Genomic DNA, 20,744 nt, shown 5'->3' with positions numbered 1-20,744 from the left:
CCGTTGTTAGTACAGAAATTCAGGGAATTGATTCTGAGGGGCTGTGAATTCCTAAAGATATGTGAGCCACTGATAAATATCCTCTAGGTGCCAAAAGTGTGCGAAATGGGACACGTGCCCAAGCAGGACATGGCCACAGAGTGACCTTGTGACATAAAGTTAATCATAATTCAAAGTAGGAAGGCTCGAGAAAACATGCCATAAATGTGGATATTAAAATGTTTCCAACAAGGACAATCCTTTTATGTTCTCACAAATGTGGATATTAAAATGTTTCCAAGGACAATTCTTTTATAATATAAAATGGATTACTCCATAATGCCTCTTTGCCAGAAAGTCTGATTAGTCTTCATAGTCAGAAAAGAGGGTTTCTCTTTGCTTACAAACTGGTAAAGTAACTATATTATGCTGTTAACTTTCTTGGGATATGAGGAATGATGACTTTGTCCTGGAGAAATAACTGACCTAGTCTGAACTTGCAGAGAGAACCAAAGCCAAAGATTTTGCCCTGTAGACAAGGGCAATGTTTTATGCATTTCTGTATCACTTTGGATGCTTAGCACAGTGTCCTGCATAAGGTATTTTCTCAATAAATAACTTTTAAAATTTTAAAATGGAAAAACTTACCTCCCCAATAAATAAACACAAAAGGAGGTGTTTTTCATTACTTCCTCATTGGAACACTGGAACTAAATAATGGAGCCAATTCCAACAGCTACTGAAACTGCAGAAATATTTAAATCTATTTTCAAAATAAATAAATCCAAATTGGATTGAATAAGGCTTGGTTAAGCTAAACTGTTGTTCTGGGCTCAACGGTCCCTGCCTACTAACTGAGGAGCAAACAGGATCATTAAAAGGTTTTCTGAGACTCAAAGGCATTTAAGAAGGCTCTGGAAGGTTGGAAGATGAGTGAAAACCACACAATATCCTTAGGCTCCCAAAGTATTCTCTCTGGTTAAAACAGACTGCAGGTATGTCTGCAACTATATTGACTTTGACATAAAGACCTTACACATCTCGAGGCAGAATTAATAACAGAGGGAGTCACTATTTTTAAGAGATCATAAAAATCCAAAAATATACACAAAACCTAAAAAATGCAACCAGATCCAAGAGTTCTTCAGTGTTTACTATTTCCTTACACTTCAAAGTAGAGTAAGGGGGTAAAGAGAACCAAAGGCTTAACCCTAAATAAAGTCTTTCCGCTTGAACTGAGCATAAAAAGTAACAAAATAATGATTTTTAAAAAGGTAGTACTGAGAAATATGGGGAGAGAAATGTCCTTCACACATATAATCTTTAGGTGGAATGTTCTCTACCAAAATAACCATAAGAGTTTTCATGCCATCAGGAATGGCGTCGAATCATCGATGTCAACGTAGTGATGGCGGCTGGAATTAAATGATGCAAAACATTTGCATTACATCTGTCATACAAGGCAGCCCCTGATATTTCTGGAGTATAGACATGTGACATTTTACAGTGTTTTCCCATACATTCTTCCCTGCTTTTCTGAAACATCTATGTAAGGTAAAAACAAAACAACAAACAGCAACAAAAACAAGACTGCGAGGAGTCCCAGAGTTGATAAATATTGGGATGAGAAACCTGAGCTTTTTGCCCAGTGGTTCAGTGGTTGAGCCTCGACCTAGGATCCAGGAGATCAAGGTTCGATTCCCGGTCAGGGCACATGCCCGGGTTGTGGGCTCGATCCCCAGCAGGGGGTGTGCAGGAGGCCGCCCATCAATGACTCTCATCATTGATGTTTCTCTCCCTCCCCCTCCCTGAGATCAATAAAAAAAAAAAAAAAAGAAAAGAAACCTGAGCTTTTCCATTAGCTGTACAAATTCATCAGTATCCCACCTGCCCTAAATGATGGGATGATTAGCCTAATTAATAATTATTAAACAAGCATTGATTAGACACTTTCTCCCCCCCCCCCCAATATGCAGATAAAACAGATTGCTTGTCTGCACCTGAATTTTGTGGCCGCCTTTGCTCTTTCCAAACGCACATAAGGGACATTTTGTATAGCAAGCTGAAGAGCCAGCAGGAGGCAAGCTTGCTGGGCACCATCCATTAGTTGGAGCCACTGAGGGACGTACAGAGATCCTGAGCCTGGAACCTGGCAACTGATGAGAAGGGGTTGGTGCTAGGGCAAGGCCCCCAAGTCAGAGCACATGCCTTGGGGTCAGCTGGACACTGGCTTGCACCCGGGCCCCTCTTCACAAGGTGTGGGTCCTTGGGTAAGTGCTTTCTCATTGTTTCATACAAGTTATTGCTCAAACCCTATTGTTCATGTCTATGGGGATTTAAAACATTAACCGTAGGTCAGCTAATTACAGAACTTCTTTTTATTTAAGGTAAGTACCCTTAGTGTTATAAAGAAATTAAAAATTTCATTTCTAGTTAACTTTTGGATTAAAAAATAGAGAATCTGCTTTTAAAAGCAAATTCAGTCAGCTGCGGATTCTTGGAAATAAAAGACATGTTTTATAAACATAAGCATGAAATTTAGTCAACACATGAAACCACGTGGTGATTTAAAACACTATCACACTGCCAAGCATGCTCCTGAGAGTATACAGAGCTATTTAAGGGCATATTCCTGAGACAGAATAATCGCTATTGTGTTTCTGAGATAGACGCAGACCTCAGACCTCACTGCCCCAGACCACCAATTGCTTTAGTACTTGTAAAAAGGAGAGACGACATTTGACGAAGGGTGGCACTGAACGCATTAACCCACAGAGAACTGACCAGGCTATATTTTTTACATTTTTCAAGTAGGAAACCATTTTCTTCATGTTTGTCAACTTAATTCTGCACACAGTAAATTAAGTGACCGACCAGTAAATCACCTGAACCATGTAACAGAAAGAAATGAAGTCCTCAGCAAGAGGTGACAAGGAGAGCTGCTGGGCAAAGTACCCGTGTTAGCCCTATAATCTCCCTGCCGATGCTTCACATACAACCGGCACTGTCAGGACAAGCATATAGTGGGCTCCTTAGAGGACGCTGTGCCTGCACTTGGCACTTGAAGACTTTTGGTCAACGGAATGAGTAAAAATCCAATGTTATCAGTAATAATTCTGAATCTCTGAGCTAACATTTCACAAAGGTTCCATGATGATCCCTTGGACATGCCTACTGCTGCCCTAAAAGTTCTAAGACCTCCTTTCCCGGGCCCTGGTACATTTGGGGAGCCCCGTGGACCATATTGATGTCAATGATAGGATACTTCTCTTTATGGTTTAAAAATACTGCCTAGTACTCAGGACACACCATAACATGAATTTGACAATGTCATTCTATAAATCAACCGCTTGGGCTTTGTAAGATTTACACTTTATAGTATGTTTTCATGAATGCGTTTTTCCTGTTTCATGTTACTGAAGATATTAGTTTCAAGTTATTGAAAAATTCCCAGTATTGAAAAAATATTTCTATCTGTACCCTATCTGACGTACTAAATGGCCTATATTTTTCACTGTAAAAGTAACTCATGTTTGCAATATCTTTTAAAAAAGTAAAAGCGTACAGACAAGTAGAAAATGGAAGCTATTAGTCTTTCTTTTTAGCCAACCCTTCTTTCCACTCAGAAGGTTTCTTTTATAGCCTTCCAGAAACTGGGAAAGTGCATGTCAGATGCCCTTTTATAGTGTTTGGCATGGCTACCCGTATATCAAGGATCTGCACGGCTGATTCAACATATTAATTTCAGATTTTGTCAACATTCCTTTTACCATGTACATATAATGAAATCCATGTAGCTTTAAAAGACAGAGGGAAACAAAAATAAAAATCATAATAGACTTAAAAGGCAACTAACCTTTTTCCACCTCATTCAGATTAGCAGCTGGCAGCGACAAAGACAGAAGAGACAAAAGACTTTTTACATTGCGATACAACAGCAGAGCACAGGAAGCTAATGCATTTATAACAGAGAGGCCAGGGGCAGAGGGCAGAGGGAAGCAAGGCTCAGGTTTCTTACCTACAGCTGGCCAAGGGCACACATGGGGGAAATGAGGCAACAGGCAAACGCATCGCAGGGAGCCAGAGATCTGCGTCTCAACCAGGTCACTTAACAACCTGCCTGACTTTTTAACACGTGCACTTAATGGTTTGTGCGTGGGCACTGGAGGTGTGGAAAACTAAGAGATAACTGTACAAAATGGAAAACTTAAAACGCTCTGAATGTTTTCCACAAAATATATTCTACATCTTTATATACCCAACTGGTAGGAAAACCTTCATTCACTGAATTCGTGGATGAAGTTCATTAAGGAACTTCATGGTTTCTATTGTTATCAATTTTGTATCATCTTTGTATGTGGTTCCACGAAAACAGGGTTGATTAAGAAACATAGTCTTGACAGACAGATCCAGGGGTCTGACTCTCGGGAAACATGCAAAACACATTTTTCAATTCAACACCTGAGTTCATGCCAGAGTTTTAAAAAAGGCGTCAAGTTTTCAACATGGCAGGGGTGCTATGTTTGTGATTTTCATTTTTATAGGCTTTGAGCTTATATAATTTCAGGAATTTCTTAGAAATTTACCTTTAAGAAATGCTTCAGTTTTAGAAAGGATACAATAATGATTTTTTGAAAAAATAAAAGAATCAAAAACATAATCTCTCAAGCTAGAATCAAACTCCAGAGCAAATTTTAAAATTGTTTGTTTAGCAATTCCTGAGTCCTACTTGCTCAATCCTTAGTGTAGTGACTTTAATCTAGAATCATACCGAATTAAACTTTTCAAAAATCAATCTTGTCTGCAGAATATTAGCAATCAACAACCATATATTATACAACTAGTACAGATAATGGATGGAATTAAATAGAAAACAACAGTTCTGATAACTGGGAGTGGGTGGTATACAAGGTTTAGATAAGAGAAAATCAGTATTGACCTTTAAAATTTGTGTTGTTAATCCCCACATCAGAAAAGAGCAGATAGTCTTGTCCTCTAACAAATCAATAACGATTTACTCTAATGTGTCGGTCACAAGGGCTCAAATAAATTTAATAAATTCCCCAATGGTGGTTCATTTTATTTTTGATATTTGTAGTTGTGTTTTATAGCCTGCCCGTCCCATCACGACTTCTCTGTCGGATTGCTTTCAGATCTCTGAATTTTCTCCATTAGCAACAGTACGTCCGCTCGGACTCTTGCCACGGATGCCAAATGTAAAACCTTTCCCCGTAATAATTTACGAGCTTTTTCCATGAAGTTTTATTTGTTCCAACTAAAGAGTTCACGTTCCCACTTATGCCTTTGGGGTACGGAGTGAAAAATCTTCAAACAGAAAGCAACTTGTGACTTGAATGATGTTTAAACAATGACAACGTTATTATATTCCCCGAGCATAGCAGGGTTTCTGTTCCCAGATTTCATGCTCATTAATCAGACTCCAAACTTACATCTAAAACAATACGGCCGCATTATAAGGAAATTCCTCTCTAACTGTGGACTTGGAGGAAGAGGGACATAAAACTCTAGAGCCCAATTTATACTTTCCTATAATTAAAGGCCGCTATGTGCCACTGACTTCAAAATCTGCAGATGGTTGTTTGATATTTTGTAAATGAGCTCACTCCACATATGGACAAAAATGCTATAGTTCATAGAGGAGTTACAAAGGGGCCTCGTTTAGATACTTGCTTTAATGCCAAATTGTCAAACTCTTCAGTGCCCACAAGACTCGGCCCGAAGTTACAGGGGTAATATCTTTATGCTATTAAGTTTCGGTTGAGCTCAGTATTTTTGTTTATACTTTGCCAAAATTGAGGCAAACCGATATCTGCCATAGCTGTGCTTAAAAAGACGAAAAGAGTCCCGGGAGAACAGAGTGGCCCTTGACAGAGAGTCTTGGCGGGTTCCCACACGATAGCTTTTCTAGATGTCACATGTTGGCTAAAAAGTGGTTTTGCTAATTTGGGGTTTTTTTGAGGTTTCAAAGAAAGAGATCTGGCACAGAAAGAGGGGGCTTCGACTGCTTCTCCGAGGAAGCTGCCCGGAGCTGGGTCACTTCGTGCAGATACAATGTGTGGTCAAGAGCATCGGGTGTAGGGAGGGAGCTCGGAAGGGGCAGGTTGAGAAGACAAGACAGAGGCTCAAAAGAAATGGATCGGGGATAAGCTAGAGCCAGTCTGAAGCCGAAGCAGGGGGACCCCGCCACCCCCACTCGGACGGGTCGGCCAGCTTCTGTAACTGATCGTAAAGCACGTAAGCACCGAGCGCTGCGGGGCCCCCTCCAAGCCGAGGCTGTCAACACAAAGGGGCTGCAGACAGTCCTGGCCGCTGGGCTGGGGAGCTCACTAGCTAGTCAGGGTGCTCCAAACGCTTTGGTCCAATCTGTCCTGGTCATTGGTTTAAAAAGGCCTAAAAGGTGAAGTGAATTAAGCTCTTTCTATAATGATTAAAGAACTCTGGTGGGAAAAGAGAGCTACTCTTTCGAGGTCAATCTAGGTAACAGGTTTTAGTGCAAACACTGGGCATCTTACACAAGACTCTACAAACCCCTGCAATGACTCTTGAATCCCGGGGAGCATCAAGGGCTTCAGGATCTGTGCATGCTGAGCACACTTGCTATCCTTCGTAAATACAAAAATATCAAAGGATGCTCACGTTCTGCCCACGAAGGGGCCCAAGGGCTGCGTATATGTAATAGAGACATTGGTGGATGCAACATGTTCTAATTTCTACTGGAAACTTAGTATATTACTTTATATGGCACTGGGTGCTTCCCTGGTGTTAAAAGAAACATACCACGAAAAGGTAGCCTCAGAGGCACTCAAACAGATCTGGGGGGTCAAAGCAAAATCCCATTACTCTATATAGCATTTTCCCATCAAGAAAGGTACTTAGTGAAATGCAAAGTTTGGGTATCCCATAAAAGCTTAAATTTCCACGCTCTCCCAATAAATTCCCGGGGCAGCTAATCAGACAGATATGATTTCATCTTTCATGTTTAGTGATGTTAACCTTAGTGATCTACATAGTTATTGTGCCCTCTGAAACCCTTAACTATGTATTATATTAGATGGAAATAGATGCAATTAATGAAAAATACCGAATAAAATGACAATGTAGCTTTGAGTAGAGAGACAGAATTTACTGCTCTATTTCTTCTTACCAATAAAATGTATAACGTTCTCCATTTCTCTATGAAAACTGAGTGATTTATTAAGAAAACAAGATTGTAACTGTGAAGTTTCTTCTTCATAGCCACAAAAAAATAAATCAAAATAGATATTCTGACTTCACAGACAAGTTTTAAACTTGAGGCTGACTACAGCGAATTGGTTTACCCAGGGAAGAGGTTAGGAGGCTGAACAGTCTTATGAGATTTATCATCCCAGGAGACAACATGTCAGAAGAAAGGTGATGGTCTCATAAGATTATTCAAAGTGCTCAATAACTTTCTATTTGTATTTGATTTTGAAGAACATGAGTTACTAGAGGAAAACGCTCATTAGTGAGGAAGCGGGTATGGATACGATCCCAAATGCTTCATTACGTTTCAACTAGGTAAAGAAATGCCCCCTTTCACATATGCTGATTTGCACAGGAAAAACGCCTTGTATGGGAATGTCACTCGGTTGTGAGACTAATAGCTTCAGTATGATGCCTCCTGTTTTGGCTGGATAGCATGACGTGACAGCTGAGCCTGGCCGGTCTTTCATTGGGTTGGCCGAAACCATCACTAACTCCGGCTGCTATTTATAGTACACCTAATTTCCCAAACACCAGATACTGAAGGACACAATGGTTTACTAAACACATGCAGAGGGTGCCCATGATGGGTTCAGGTACACAGACCGGCGGCCGAGCATTCCCAGTTCTTCCTACCTGTGTACTCAGGTGGGCAAAGGCAGGTGTAGTTATTGATCCCATCGACACACGTAGAATTATTTTCACAGTCATTATCTTCGCAGTCATCAACATTGATTTCACAATGTTCTCCTTCAAATCCATCAGCACAGATACACCTGAATGCCAAAGGGTGAAAAATGTAAAAAACAAAACCAAAAAAACCCCCTGCATTTTAAAACCATGTGGGTCTAAACATTGAAAGAAAACCTAAATACACTCATCACTTACAGAACTTTTAACTGCAAGAAATTAATTTTTAAATGACATGTTGTAGGCATTAATTTAAGATAAAATCCTCCAAGTCAGAAACAATTTGAAAAAAAATTAATGCTGGCTGCAAGATGGCAAATGGCCCCATGGTCCTATAAATCAATAAATCCAATATATTTGCAGATCTAACACACAAGCTAAATTTACCCTATTTTAATCTCAAGTTGTGTTCTAACAAAATAATTCATGCTTCTTTGCTCATAAGTGAGGAGGAACTGGGTCCGATTTTAAACAAAATTGACAGCACCTATTACCCTATGTGTAATGTTCTTGATGTCTCAAAACAAACAAAAAAAAGGAATTTGAAAATAAAATTTTGTCTGCCTTGCAATTATAAAATGTGAATGTTCTCTTGATGTCTCAACAAATGCAATTTTTTCATGGGCATAAAACATTGTACATTTCGCCTTGATAGGTATCAGAATAATCTTTGAAAAGCCTTGATGAGAAAGAGACAATTTCATAACAGAATGCAGAAATGAAGCCTATTTGTTATAGAAAGCGATGTTTCTAACAAGCTTTAGTAGTACATTAGCATTCTTATGTGAAATTATTAGTGTCATTATAAGAACTCTATTTCATAATTCATGAAGTACATCTAAGGTAATTGTACTGTATGATTAAATAAGTCCGGATTAAAAATGTGCACAGCATGGCTGTCTACTCATATTGGGGTTTGGAAATGAATCATTAATTTTGTTTCAGTGCGACCTACATCTTTTCATTACGCACTGTCTTTAAAGCAATACACACAGCAACAGATGAATCTACGACTTGCAGTAGGAGACTAGTTGGCTATTAATTAGCATAATACAGTCACTACTTGGCCTTGATCTGACCTAACTTGATGAATCATAATGGAAGCACGTGAGTCTTTTCAAATTTCTTGATTTTGTAGCTTCCTGAGCTGAAAATACTGTAATATCTCCTTTTGTTTATATATTGCGGTATCTCAGAGAAAGACTCATACATATATATTGTCCTCATGAATAGATTTCTGGCATTTAAAAAAAATAATGTTCCTTGATTTGCAAAGCAGAATGCATGTTTGCTTAGCTATTCTTGTTCCAACATTTCAGACACGGATCACAGACTAATGAATGACCTACCAGAATCCATCTCTGTCCCCTTCTTTTAGGTGGCAAGTTCCTCCATGTCTACATGGGTTACTGATGCATGCATGAATAGGGACATCACAGTCCTGCCCCTGCAGAAGGAATGGCCAAGTAGAGTTGAGTGCAAATGAAGTAGTTGTCAGCACAGTAAAATAAGGCAGGCCCACCAAGAAAGCTATGTTTTCAGATCATGGCTCCTATGAGAGCTTCTACTCACCTTGAAACCATACGGACAGGTGCAGCGATAAAAGTCAACCGGATCATTGTTACAGGTGCCATCATTTTTACATGGATTCGATAAGCAGGGATTACATTTAGCTAAAATAGTCACATCCACAGGACCTAAAAATAATTTAAAAATATGAGAAACTGGTGCTTTCTATTTTTAGGTCACTTAAGATTATTTTAATGCCTTAATGTAATGGTACATTTTGTATATGTTACTGGTCACATGTCTGTATGTAAATCTCTTCCATCACAAAACCTGATGTCAGCATCATCACATTATGTGCAAGGATACAACAGGAGGCCTTCCCATTGAGAGGGATGGCGAGACTCTCCAACATCAGAGCGGGGCACTGGGTTTTGATTTCGGTGGTTAGTGTCTGATGTTAATGATGCCAATGTCACAGGGTCAGTGTCAGTCCCCTCACGGGCTGACTAGCTTCTGTGGTTGAGCTCCATGGCCACTGTCTGCATCTTAAAACTCAGCCAGCTATCGTGGAAATACATGTCATCCATCCCAAAGAGGTGGGTGTGTGTGTGTGTGTGTGTGTGTGTGTGTGTGTGTATGTGTGCACCCCCGCATACAGGCGCAGGCTCGGAGATGAGTGGGTGAATTGTATGAGCAAGTAGAAACTCATCAGTTAAAATACAAATTCATCAATGAAAGCTGCAATATTATGCACCTTCTCTGATAACGCTAGGTCAGCAGGATGGCTTTCCGACAGCAGATACAAGTGGACCCACTTCCACGCACGTGGAAATAAACCGCTCACCCCGTTACCTCTCGCCTCCCGCCGGGCCATCCAGTTCGCTCGCTGCCTGGCGCGGGCACCCGGGGTGGAGCTTCTGACTCCTTGCCCGGAGGACCCCTCCCTGAAGCCACCTCTACCTACCATCCCACTTTTTGCAAAATGCATTTAAAATAACTCACGATCCGTAAAAGGTTTGGATCCGATGCAGACCCGGCCACAGCCCTTTTCCTTTGGTCGCGCGCATTTACCCCGTAGACGGCTAACAGTGTGGGAGCTGGACCGGCCTCAGTGACATGAGACTCACTGGGCTGCCGCTAGGCAACTGTCAGGCGAGGACATTCTATCCAGGGGACATCTTTATATGCAGAATACAAATGTTCTAGTTGTTCCTGCTCTCACCGCCTCTGAAATACTCATTGAGACAGCAGCTACGACTCCGAAGGCATCTGATCACAGGCCCCTTCCAGCAAAATCACCCGAGCCAGTTGCACAGCATGTCCCTCCTTCCCTGTCACGCTCCAGCCTTCTGAGGGACACTGCCCAAAAGCCGGGTGACTCCTGCTCCCATACCGCGCCTGCCATCCTGTTTCTCCACCCACGAGAGCTCACGTTCGTGAGGTTTTACTCTACCGACAGGAGCCCACGTGTGCAAGAAAACGCGGCCCTAAGACGCGCATATCTCAGGGTCCCTCACCCCGGGAGTGCCAGCCGCTCACACATGCTTCCGAAGTAAAATCCGAAACAGGATCGCTCTCCTATTATTCAGTTTTTCCATTAATAAAAAACTTGAAGTATAGAGATTCCTCTTTCTTTTTGACCATCTGAAAAGGACGACAGTTCTGGGGATGACTGTTAATGGGAAGGGGTATTGTCTGCTTCTAGTGCCACCTCAGTCGTTAGGGGGGCTTTGCCAATGTCCCCTTCACTTTTTCTTGGAAATGGGAATAACTAGTGCAGCCTCTATATCAAATTTCAGCTGGAACATTTCTGGGATTAACACTGAAGAGACCCTCATAGAAATTCAATTCCTCACCCCTCCCAACTTATTTATCAATTAGGGGCAAAAATTTAGCCATTTCAGCATACTGCAGAAACGAATGGAGGCAGCTAGTTACGGCAGTGAGTCAAATTAATGAAATACTCCACAGTAAATGACTTTGTATTTGCTAAAGTTACCACACTCGGAATCAGCAACAGGAAAGGAAGCACCTCACTGGCAATGGATCCCTTCGCTAGGCTCGAAGGCAAAGAATCTGATTTTGAACAAAGGCACAGGACAAAGCAGCTAGGGCTGCACTCCAGCAAAACGGCACGTCAGCAAATGCAAGGACTGGACACGTTCCTCTGGCCACGTCCCAAGACCTTGAGAAAAATTGTCTTTTTGTCTGTTTCTGTGCTTTCAACCTTGTAAGCCCGTGGTATGAAAAGAGGAGTTCAGGGTTGCCAGTTTCTAAGTTTATCCATGGAATGTGACGTTTTCAAAAGTTACGTTTGATTATTTAAATGAGAAGCCAGAAATTGCTATGGGGGGGGTGTTCTGGATACATTGATACATTTGAAGAATTAAATAGAGTGTGCAGGTGACAGAATGGCCAGGTTAAAAGAGTCCCCGTCCAGTGCAACACATGGTCAAGATTTATTTAATCAATATCCACTGAACCATATCTGATTAATGAGCACTATCTTATTTTTCCACTTTGGTTTCCCATATAGCTAATCCTGCCAGTTATTTTCTATCTGGAAATTCTTACTGGAATACAAAGGGAGGTCGCCGTTCCCTTGTATATGTTCAGTTGAGCTAAAGGAATCAAAATAAGCAGCTTTACCAGGTGCACAGGCCTATTCTGACAATTTCTTTTTTTCTTTTTTTTAAACATGTCTTTATTGATTTCAGAGAGAGGAAGGGAGAGGGAGAGAGAACTGAAACATCAATGCTGAGAGAGTCATTGATCGGCTGCCTCCTGTGCTCCCCCAACTGGGGATGGAGCCTGCAACCCGGGCCTGTGCCCTGACCGGGAATCGAACCGCGATCTCCTGGATCCCAGGTGGACGCTCAACCGCTGAGCCACGCCAGCTGGGCCACGACAATTTCTTCTTGACCCCATGAGCTGTTCTGGTGGCATCAAGATGGGAGTACAGGGAAGTATTAGGTTCTAACTCCTTCAGGCTGAAGGCTGACGACGGGCTGCCATCCTATTTGCTTCTCTCTTCTAAAAATCTTTGGAAATCAGGTCTTTAATGATAATTTCTTATTTTGAGTACTCAAGTGTGGGTAAAGGGTGATTAAAAAGATGTTTGTAAGTTATATAAATTCCAAATAGCAGCATCCGCTATGTCCAAATACCTTAATTCCCTTTCCTATTTTATTTAGATTGTAATTCCACCTAAGTAAACATCCTTCTTATAATGTGACTTGTACATCTACATGGTTCATCGAACTCTGCGTATTTCTATACTCTAATCCCTTGGAACCACAGTTGACCCTTGAATGACTCGAGTTAGGGGCACTGAACCCAAAGCAGTTGAAAATCCCCATGTAACTTTTGATTCCCCCAAAACTTAAGCTGTCTCTTAGTAACTACAGGGCACTGGTTCCAAGACCTGAATGCCAAAATGTGCAGACGCTCAAGTCCCCTATGTAAAATGTCCCAGGTCAACACCTACAGTCTGCCCTCAAATTTAACGTAGACACTGGAAAATCAGAGCTCGCCACTTACTCATCCATCACAAATTCACCGACAGCCTTCTGCTATGCCAGGGGCTGCTCAAATCTGGGAAAACTGTGGGGCTGTTACTATCAAAACCATGGGGAATGGAAGTGGACGCCGAGAGATAATTGCTCACTGGGTAACAGCACTCAAGAGTCAATGATTTCAAATTTTTAAGACAGCAACTCTGATTTGTAAATTTGGTACAGACAACCACCAGAAATAGGAGAGGCCATCTTTAAGGAACTATATAGCTTGCTCCCATACAACTTCAAGACCGTCAGTCTTTCCTCCTTCCCAAAGTAAAGTGGTTATAAGAATTGTGAAATTATTTCCAAAACATTAGCCCTCATAAAATGTGTGCTATAGAGGAGAAGAGAAATCTAACTCCAGGGACAGAGGTTTTTACTAATGTCACTGAAATGAAAGAGGCTATAGTCTGGGCTACCTGTACTGATTTAAGATTTGGTCTTGATTTAAGAGAGCCTTCTAGCATCAGCTATCTGGACTGGAGGTGTGTTTAGTTTAATAATTCAAAGGGAAATGAAAAGAAAGTTTGGTTAACAATTTGTCTCTGTCAGTTACTTTAATCTTTAATGGAAGAACCGCTAGACCTCAAATCCATTAAGGCTTGTAGGCAGACTTGCTTACTTGACTCAAATCACTAGCTGGGCACCTGACACCAATATTGCCACCCACTGAGAATTGTATCTCACTTTGATTTATGACTAAAAGCTCCAGACACAAATTTCTAGCTAGATTCCAGGGTCTGCCTTCATTCTGGTATCCCTTGGAAACATGAGTCAAATAACAAAATCCTCTAGTACTAACCTTGTACAAAGTCTGAGGTATATCAAAGATAACTCAGAAAAAATGTAGGGGATATTTGAGGTTGGGCACAATTTAACAAGAGGAGGTTTTTGTTTAAAACCAAAGATTCCACACCCCACTTGGAATTACATTATTGCATTTCTTAAGCACCAATATCAATCACATATTTTAACATTCCATCATTAAGTCATTTAATTATCAAATATTTATTGAGGTCTATTTTGTGCCCCTCAGACACTAGGCTAAGTTTTAGAAATAAAAGCCAAATGAAATGCTTGAGTTTCTAGGGACATATTTGTATCAACTACAGAACACAGCTGTATGAGGATGTGGGTAATGGGAATGTATGTTTTGGAATATGTTTTAAGTTTCTGCAAGTCATCAAGGGGGAGGAATTCACTCGGTGAGTGAGAATATGAGTCTGAAGTTCATAAGAAAAGTCATGGCTAGATATCTGAAGCCATGAGGTTGAAATCAATTAATTTAAAAGAGTGAAGGCGAGAATCCCATGCATGTTAATATTAAAGAGTGGTAAGTGGTCACACCATAGGAATAAAGAAAGGCGAAGAGAATGCACAGGAAGGCGCAGTGGCCGCCACCATCTAAGACGATAAAGAGGGAAATGAAGATAACTAAAGGAACTCACTGGAACTGCCAAGATGGGAGTCGCTGGTACCTCTGTAGTTTCATTGGAGGGGTGGAGATGGTCACGAGATGATAGGGGATTAAAATCCTATAAGTCTGCACTAAATCCCATAAACGGTTAAACGAAAACACAAAAGCTGGGTATTACACCTGTGGGATCACCTGGCTCGGCCATTGGCTACGCACACATGCAGCCTTAGGCCAGGAAGTGAGTTTCTTGAGTTACATTTAAATGGAAGATAGCAATAATTATTTTATGGAATTATTGCATCAGAGAGAATATGGATGTATATATTTAAGAAAAAATACTAACCACTGGCTCTCATCACTTAAAATAAATGTCTGCTAAAATTTTCTCAGTATTTTAAAATTTATGACACAAAATAAAAATAGCCCTTGTTTGCTTTCTAAAGATGGTGTTTTTGGTGCATTCGGAGCACCTCAGAACTCTCCATGCCTGGTGCATAACAGGAACTTGAATAATATTTGTTGAGTGAGAGAAGGACCACATTAATTTCCATTAGATTCTTCACTCCTTAGCACGTTCAAGTGTTTAGTAAATGTATGTCAAATTAAAATGAACAATTCAGTTGTCTGCAGCGCTAAATCTTCCTGAACCAAGAGCAGTACAGGGAATCTCAGACATGAAAACATTCTACATTCCATGCTGCTTTTCCCAGTGAAAACCCGAGAGGGCAAAGCCTCTGTGTTGCTGTGAATGGCTTCGTCATTCTAACTTTCTCTGGTATCTGAAAGTTGACAACAGGACCTATGAGTCACAAAGACAAGTTATGTCCATCTGCTTCCCACTCATGGATGTTCTGATCTGGGTATTAATTAAATATGCTCTGATAATCTGTATCATCCAGTTCATTTATTTCCTTTTTAAAAAAAATTTAAAAATTTATTTCAAAAAGAACTTGATAATATCTGTGAGCTCATGAGTTCACTCCGCTGAAACTGAGATTAAATCATAAAGAAAATACTCTGAAAATGTAGGACACAAATGGTTGTGAAAAAAAATTAATTACTCAAAATAATAGCCCAGCCTTTCCCAGCAGAGAAAAACCGTAAGTTATATTTAAATACAGCTATGCAAACATGTCTTCAAATAAAGAATATTCCTCTTCTTGCTGTAATTTGAAATTACATATTTACAAACCTTAATATGAGGAGTATGTACTTACATGTTTTCATGAATAAAATAAAACACATTCAACTGATAGAACTATGGGAAAAGTTTCATTAAAATATAAAACATTCGAAGTGTAAAATATTTAAGAAGCACCATTTGATTGCTTTTAAGCCTATAAAGCATGGGGGCCCTGAACCACAGCACTCACATTTCCTACCCTGAATTAATCTAATTAAAGATGAGGCTACTTCGCCTCCTACCAATCCATTTACTATGTAAATATTTCTGGCAGCATGTGAGTGGTTCAAACTTTCATTTTCTAAGTATGTTTCAATAATGGGGGGGGGGCACAATCTTATTTATATCGACAATTTGTTTTGAGAATAATTTTATTGAAAATTAGGAAGTGGGCCCGGCTGGGTGTGGCTCAGTGGTTGAGCGTCGACCTAGGATCCAGGCGATCACAGTTCGATTCCCGGTCAGGGCACATGCCCGGGTTGCGGGCTCGATCAATGACTCTCTCATCATTGATGTTTCTTTCTCTCTCCCCCTCTCCTTTCCTCTCTCTAAAATCAATAAAGATATATTAAAAAAAAAAAAAATAGGAAGTGAACTTCAGGGCAAGCTCTGCAGTCAGATAGGGTCCAAATTCTGGCTCCTTCACTCAGCAGCTGGGTGATTCTGAATCAATTAATCTCCCTACATTACCGTATTTTCTTCTCTCAAATGTAGAAATAATAGTACCTACAATAGGAATGATGTAAAAATTAAGAGATAACTATCTATGTAAAATTCTCAGCATAATGCAAACTGCTCATTGTTATTATCATTAGCAGTAGTAGCCCTATGGGCAGAGATCCAATCTGAATTGTTATAAATCCTGAACTAGCAGAGTCTTAATTACATTAAGGTACAGCAAAAGCAGGTACACCCTAAAGTGTGCTAAATGCAATCACGCTATGCTCGTTGACTTCTGAATGTCTACACTGCTGGCCAACTGGTCCACAGCATGCTGTTGGCTATCAGCTTAGGGTACACCTTGAATGTTATAAAATCCATTGATTTGATAACTTAGTGGATATTAAGCTAAGCTGCCACAGCTGAGCTAAGAAATCTAAGCCCTTAAATCATCTGTCAATTAAGTCTCAGCTCGACAGTTTCCTGGAGGCCCTGGAACAGATGCAGCAATGCTCCCGTGCAGCAATGCTCCCGCGCAGCAATGCTCCTGCAGTTCCACTCGCAGCAGCGCCGTCTGCTTGTCCAAACAGCCGGCTTAGACACACCTGCACCACAGAACCTTCCACAGCCACATGCCTGTGACATGAGCCCTTGTAGCAACTGTTCCACCCAATATGAAATTCACTAGCCACACGTGGTGATTTATGTTTAAATTTAAATTACATAAAATTTAAAATGCATTTCCTCAGCTGCACTCACCCCATTTTAAGTGCTCAACCATCACACGTGGCTAGCGGCTATGGTGCCTAGAGAACATTTCCATCATCGCACAGAGCTTTATCACACAGACAGAGCAATTTTCCCTCAAGCACGTTTCCATTCAAAGGACACTAAGTACATGAGACGCTAGAGTCATGAAACAAACAAAAAAGGTAAAATCAGATAAATCTTGAGTTAAAAAGATTTTTCTGTACGTATGTATGTATCTATGTGTTTGGATTCTGAGAACATTTAATCAATTAATGAGAACCAGGATGCTCTAAGGATGAAATATAAATATGTAGCTTTGCGCAAATTTGTGGTATCATGAATTTTTTTTTTCAAAAGTATCTCTGGCAAACTCTAAACTTTAAGAAATACAGATAAGCACTAGCATTTTTCAGAGTATGTGTCCTTGAGCACAGAGAAGTGTAATAGAATCAATTTGCAGTTTCTCAACTTCCCCCATACAATCTTTCTACAAGCATTCTGCCCAATAACATCCCTAGAATAAGAGTTATGAACCAGTTCCTCCTTCCCTTTGACAGTCATCTTCCCTTACAAAGCGATCTACCTCTCAGCCACCAGGAATTCACCCCAGGGCACTGCCCCAAGGAAACAGCTGGAGTCACCAAAGAACAATGCAAAATACTGCGTATTTGCAAAGGCTCTGCACAATCCCAGAGAGGCATCTCCAATAAAATTCTACTTTCAATAACAACATTAAAATATGGGTAAATAATTAAGCTGTCCTAATCAACGGTGTCCCAATCAATGGCTCGAGTATTAATGGAAATAATTCAGTTGAAAGAAAAATGTACAAAGTCAGATTTTTGGTGGCAGAAAATTTTTAAAAATCAAATGACGTACACCTTTTTTATAATAAAGAATGATACAATTCTCTGATGCACTGGAAACAGGAATTCAAGGAGAAAAACAGAAGTTCAAGGAAAAAGAAAAAAGAAGGATCTTGTTTTTGTCTCTTAAAATTAGCTGTTATATGGAGACTCCCCCAGACACATTTAAAGGAATAATGGAAAAAGGTAGGGTTTTTTTAAATGTCAAACTTTACAGTGAACCGCAAATGACATATTTTGCAACCACTTATAGCTATGGAAAAAAGCATTAGATGCCAAGTTAAAAATGTTGGAAGGGTATATAGTTTTTGAAAATTCCTTCTTTAATCAATAAATCAAAGAGTCCCTCATCATTTTCTGTTGGTCTTTTGAAGTGTTATAATAATAAAATTGCACTTAACCTATATTGGGTGCTTCCTGTGTGTAAGGCAACGTGTTTTACATATATTAATTCAACTAATCTTTGTTTCCAACTTTATGGAGGAATAACTGACCAATACAATGGTATGTATTTAATGTGTACAATGGGATGACCAGATATACAAATACACTGTGGAATTAGTATAATTAACAGATCTGTCACCTCACATGGTTAACATTTTTGCGCGTGGTGAGAATGCTTAAGATCTACCCAGCAACTTCCAAGTGGACAACACGGTATCTTTCACTATTGTCACCATACTGACCATTCCATCCTCACGACCTACTCCCCGTATGACTGCACCTTTGAACCCTCTGACCTACAGCCCCCCGTTTTCCCTTTCCCCCAGCCCCTGGTAACCAACCATTCTCTTCTTTGTTTCTATAAAATTGGCTTTTTTTTTTAAAAAAAAAGATTCTGCATATAATGATTCCTCTAATCTTAACGAGCTCCCTTAGGTATGTACCATCGTCGCCTCTGCTTGCATACGAGACACTGAGCACAGAGCAGCGAAACTAGTCAAGTCCCACAACTAGTGAACCTGGCTTAGCCCAGGTGGGCCAGGCTGGGCCTCCGCACTCTCGCTGTGACCCACCGCACACTATTACTCCTTAGATATGGTTTTTCCCACCCAAATCAGCAGCCTTTGGAAGCCAATCCTTTCAGCTAGGTTTGCAAGCCTTGGGGGGCAAGACCGTAGCATGAACTTCTGTATGGTTCAGGACACTTAGGATTTAGGTGTGGTGCTTTTTTAATGTTTTTATTGATTTTAGAGAGAGAAGAAGGGAAAGGGAGAGGGAGATAGAAACAATGATGAGAGAGAATCAGATCAGCTGCCTCCTGCACGCCCCCTGCTAGGGTTCGAGCCCACAACTCAGGAATGTGCAGTGACCGGGAATTGAACCTGTGACCTCTTGGTTCATGGGTGGATGCTCAACCACTGAGCCATTCCATCCTCACGGCCAGGCTGGGATTTAGTTTTATACATAAAATATATTTAATAAACCTTTGCTGATTATACATTTAGACTTTTCAAGAATTTCTCTCCACCTAGTAATGAGGAGTGGACCTCTTGAATATCTACAAATTAAGAGTAACAGTAACCTTCTATCCTGTTTTTGGTAAGGGATCTAAGTCCATACATTTGACTAGTAAACATGGAAAAAAACACAAAACAAGTTCATTACCGGTGATGTCTAGGTATTGGGATTAATGGTTCATTTTAGGTTTTGCAGAAATAAAATGTTTCTTATTGTTTACATTTTGTTATTTAGATTTTTCTGTGTTGGGCATATATTATTCTTATAATAAGAGAAAAAATATTTGTTACTAAAATGCTATTGCGGATTCACAAATACATAAAACAAAGGGGGGGAAGGGATAAAAACAGGAAGAAACAGCCACATTATCACAGGAAGAGGGCAGCACACGAGGCCAGCGGGGAGGTTTGGCCTGACACTTGGGGCTCATGTCCTTACCTGGCGTCAGGAAGCCACAGGGCCCTGGCAGCCCTGGGAGCAGGGCGCACGATCAGACAAGGCAAAAGCAAAATCAAAATATTTCACTCGTTAGAGGCTAGGAGAGGAATTTCCAGAAATAGTGTGCTCTTCACTTCTTCATGCATTTTAAAGGAAACAGTCATTTCCAGTGGACTGTTTCTGCAGTGTATTTGAAAAGCCTAATTCTGTACTTGGTGCCTCAGGTAACTGCTCTGTCCTGCCCACGTCTGGGTGGAAACAGCAAGTAGTTACTGGGGCTTTTCAGCTATCCCTTTAAAATTAGTGGCAAATGGTATTCCTTTTATTTTGAAATTGATGAGGCAAATTTTTCTTTACAGAAATACAAATAATTCAGAACCGTACCTTGACAGGTAAACTTTTTGGAGGGAGTGGTGAGTAAGAGTTTATCGGCCATCTCTCCAGGCCCAGCGCAGCGAGCAATTCCCGGTTCTTTATATTCTGACTTCACCCACTCGGACAACCACTGCATGTTGCAGTCACAGTACAGAGGGTTGGCTCCAATGGCCCTGAAAAACAGCACCACAGACGTGCACACACACACACACACACACACACACACACACGCATGGGGATATTAGCTCCTAAGGGAACATAAAGTGATGCTCAGCAGAAACTCCCTATAGATTTGTTGACAAAAACAATTTCAAAGACAATAGAGACCCTGGGATTACCCATTTTCCTGAATGACGTAAAACTGAGATCTAGTGAGCTGTCACTAGTATTAACAAGTCCCTGAAATTTAGACAGTGTCCGGGTATTTGTAGAGACAGGCTTGTACTGGGTGCAGATCAACACTTCCTTCCCTCGCCAGTTACTTATTGAGAAACCAATGCCTATGCGAGGTTCTGGGGACCCAAATATGAAAACCACATTACTCTTAACTCCAAAGAAAGCCTTCTGCAAGGGAGATTAACATCTACTCAGACGTACACTTAAATTTCCTT

General features: G+C 40.6%; 1 protein-coding gene across 3 annotated transcripts in view; it reads right to left on the bottom strand.

Moving 5' to 3' along the window:
• The window catches only part of SLIT2 (slit guidance ligand 2), a 297,260-nt gene that overhangs the window by 34,935 nt on the left and 241,581 nt on the right, over positions 1-20,744 (bottom strand). For all 3 annotated transcript variants that reach the window (XM_081147027.1, XM_081147028.1, XM_081147029.1), the window contains 4 exons: positions 20,143-20,306; positions 9,487-9,611; positions 9,264-9,361; positions 7,861-8,000 (listed from right to left, as the gene is read on the bottom strand). In XM_081147027.1, the coding sequence (XP_081003153.1) occupies positions 7,861-8,000; positions 9,264-9,361; positions 9,487-9,611; positions 20,143-20,306 (527 nt within the window). The remainder of the gene's footprint in view (positions 1-7,860; positions 8,001-9,263; positions 9,362-9,486; positions 9,612-20,142; positions 20,307-20,744) is intronic.

The sequence above is a fragment of the Miniopterus schreibersii genome (genome assembly GCF_964146895.1).
Source record: "Miniopterus schreibersii genome assembly, chromosome: 1".
In the NCBI taxonomy this organism is placed as follows: domain Eukaryota; kingdom Metazoa; phylum Chordata; class Mammalia; order Chiroptera; family Miniopteridae; genus Miniopterus; species Miniopterus schreibersii.
Note: the sequence above shows the minus strand (reverse complement) of the source record. Positions and strands in the feature narration are given on the sequence as shown.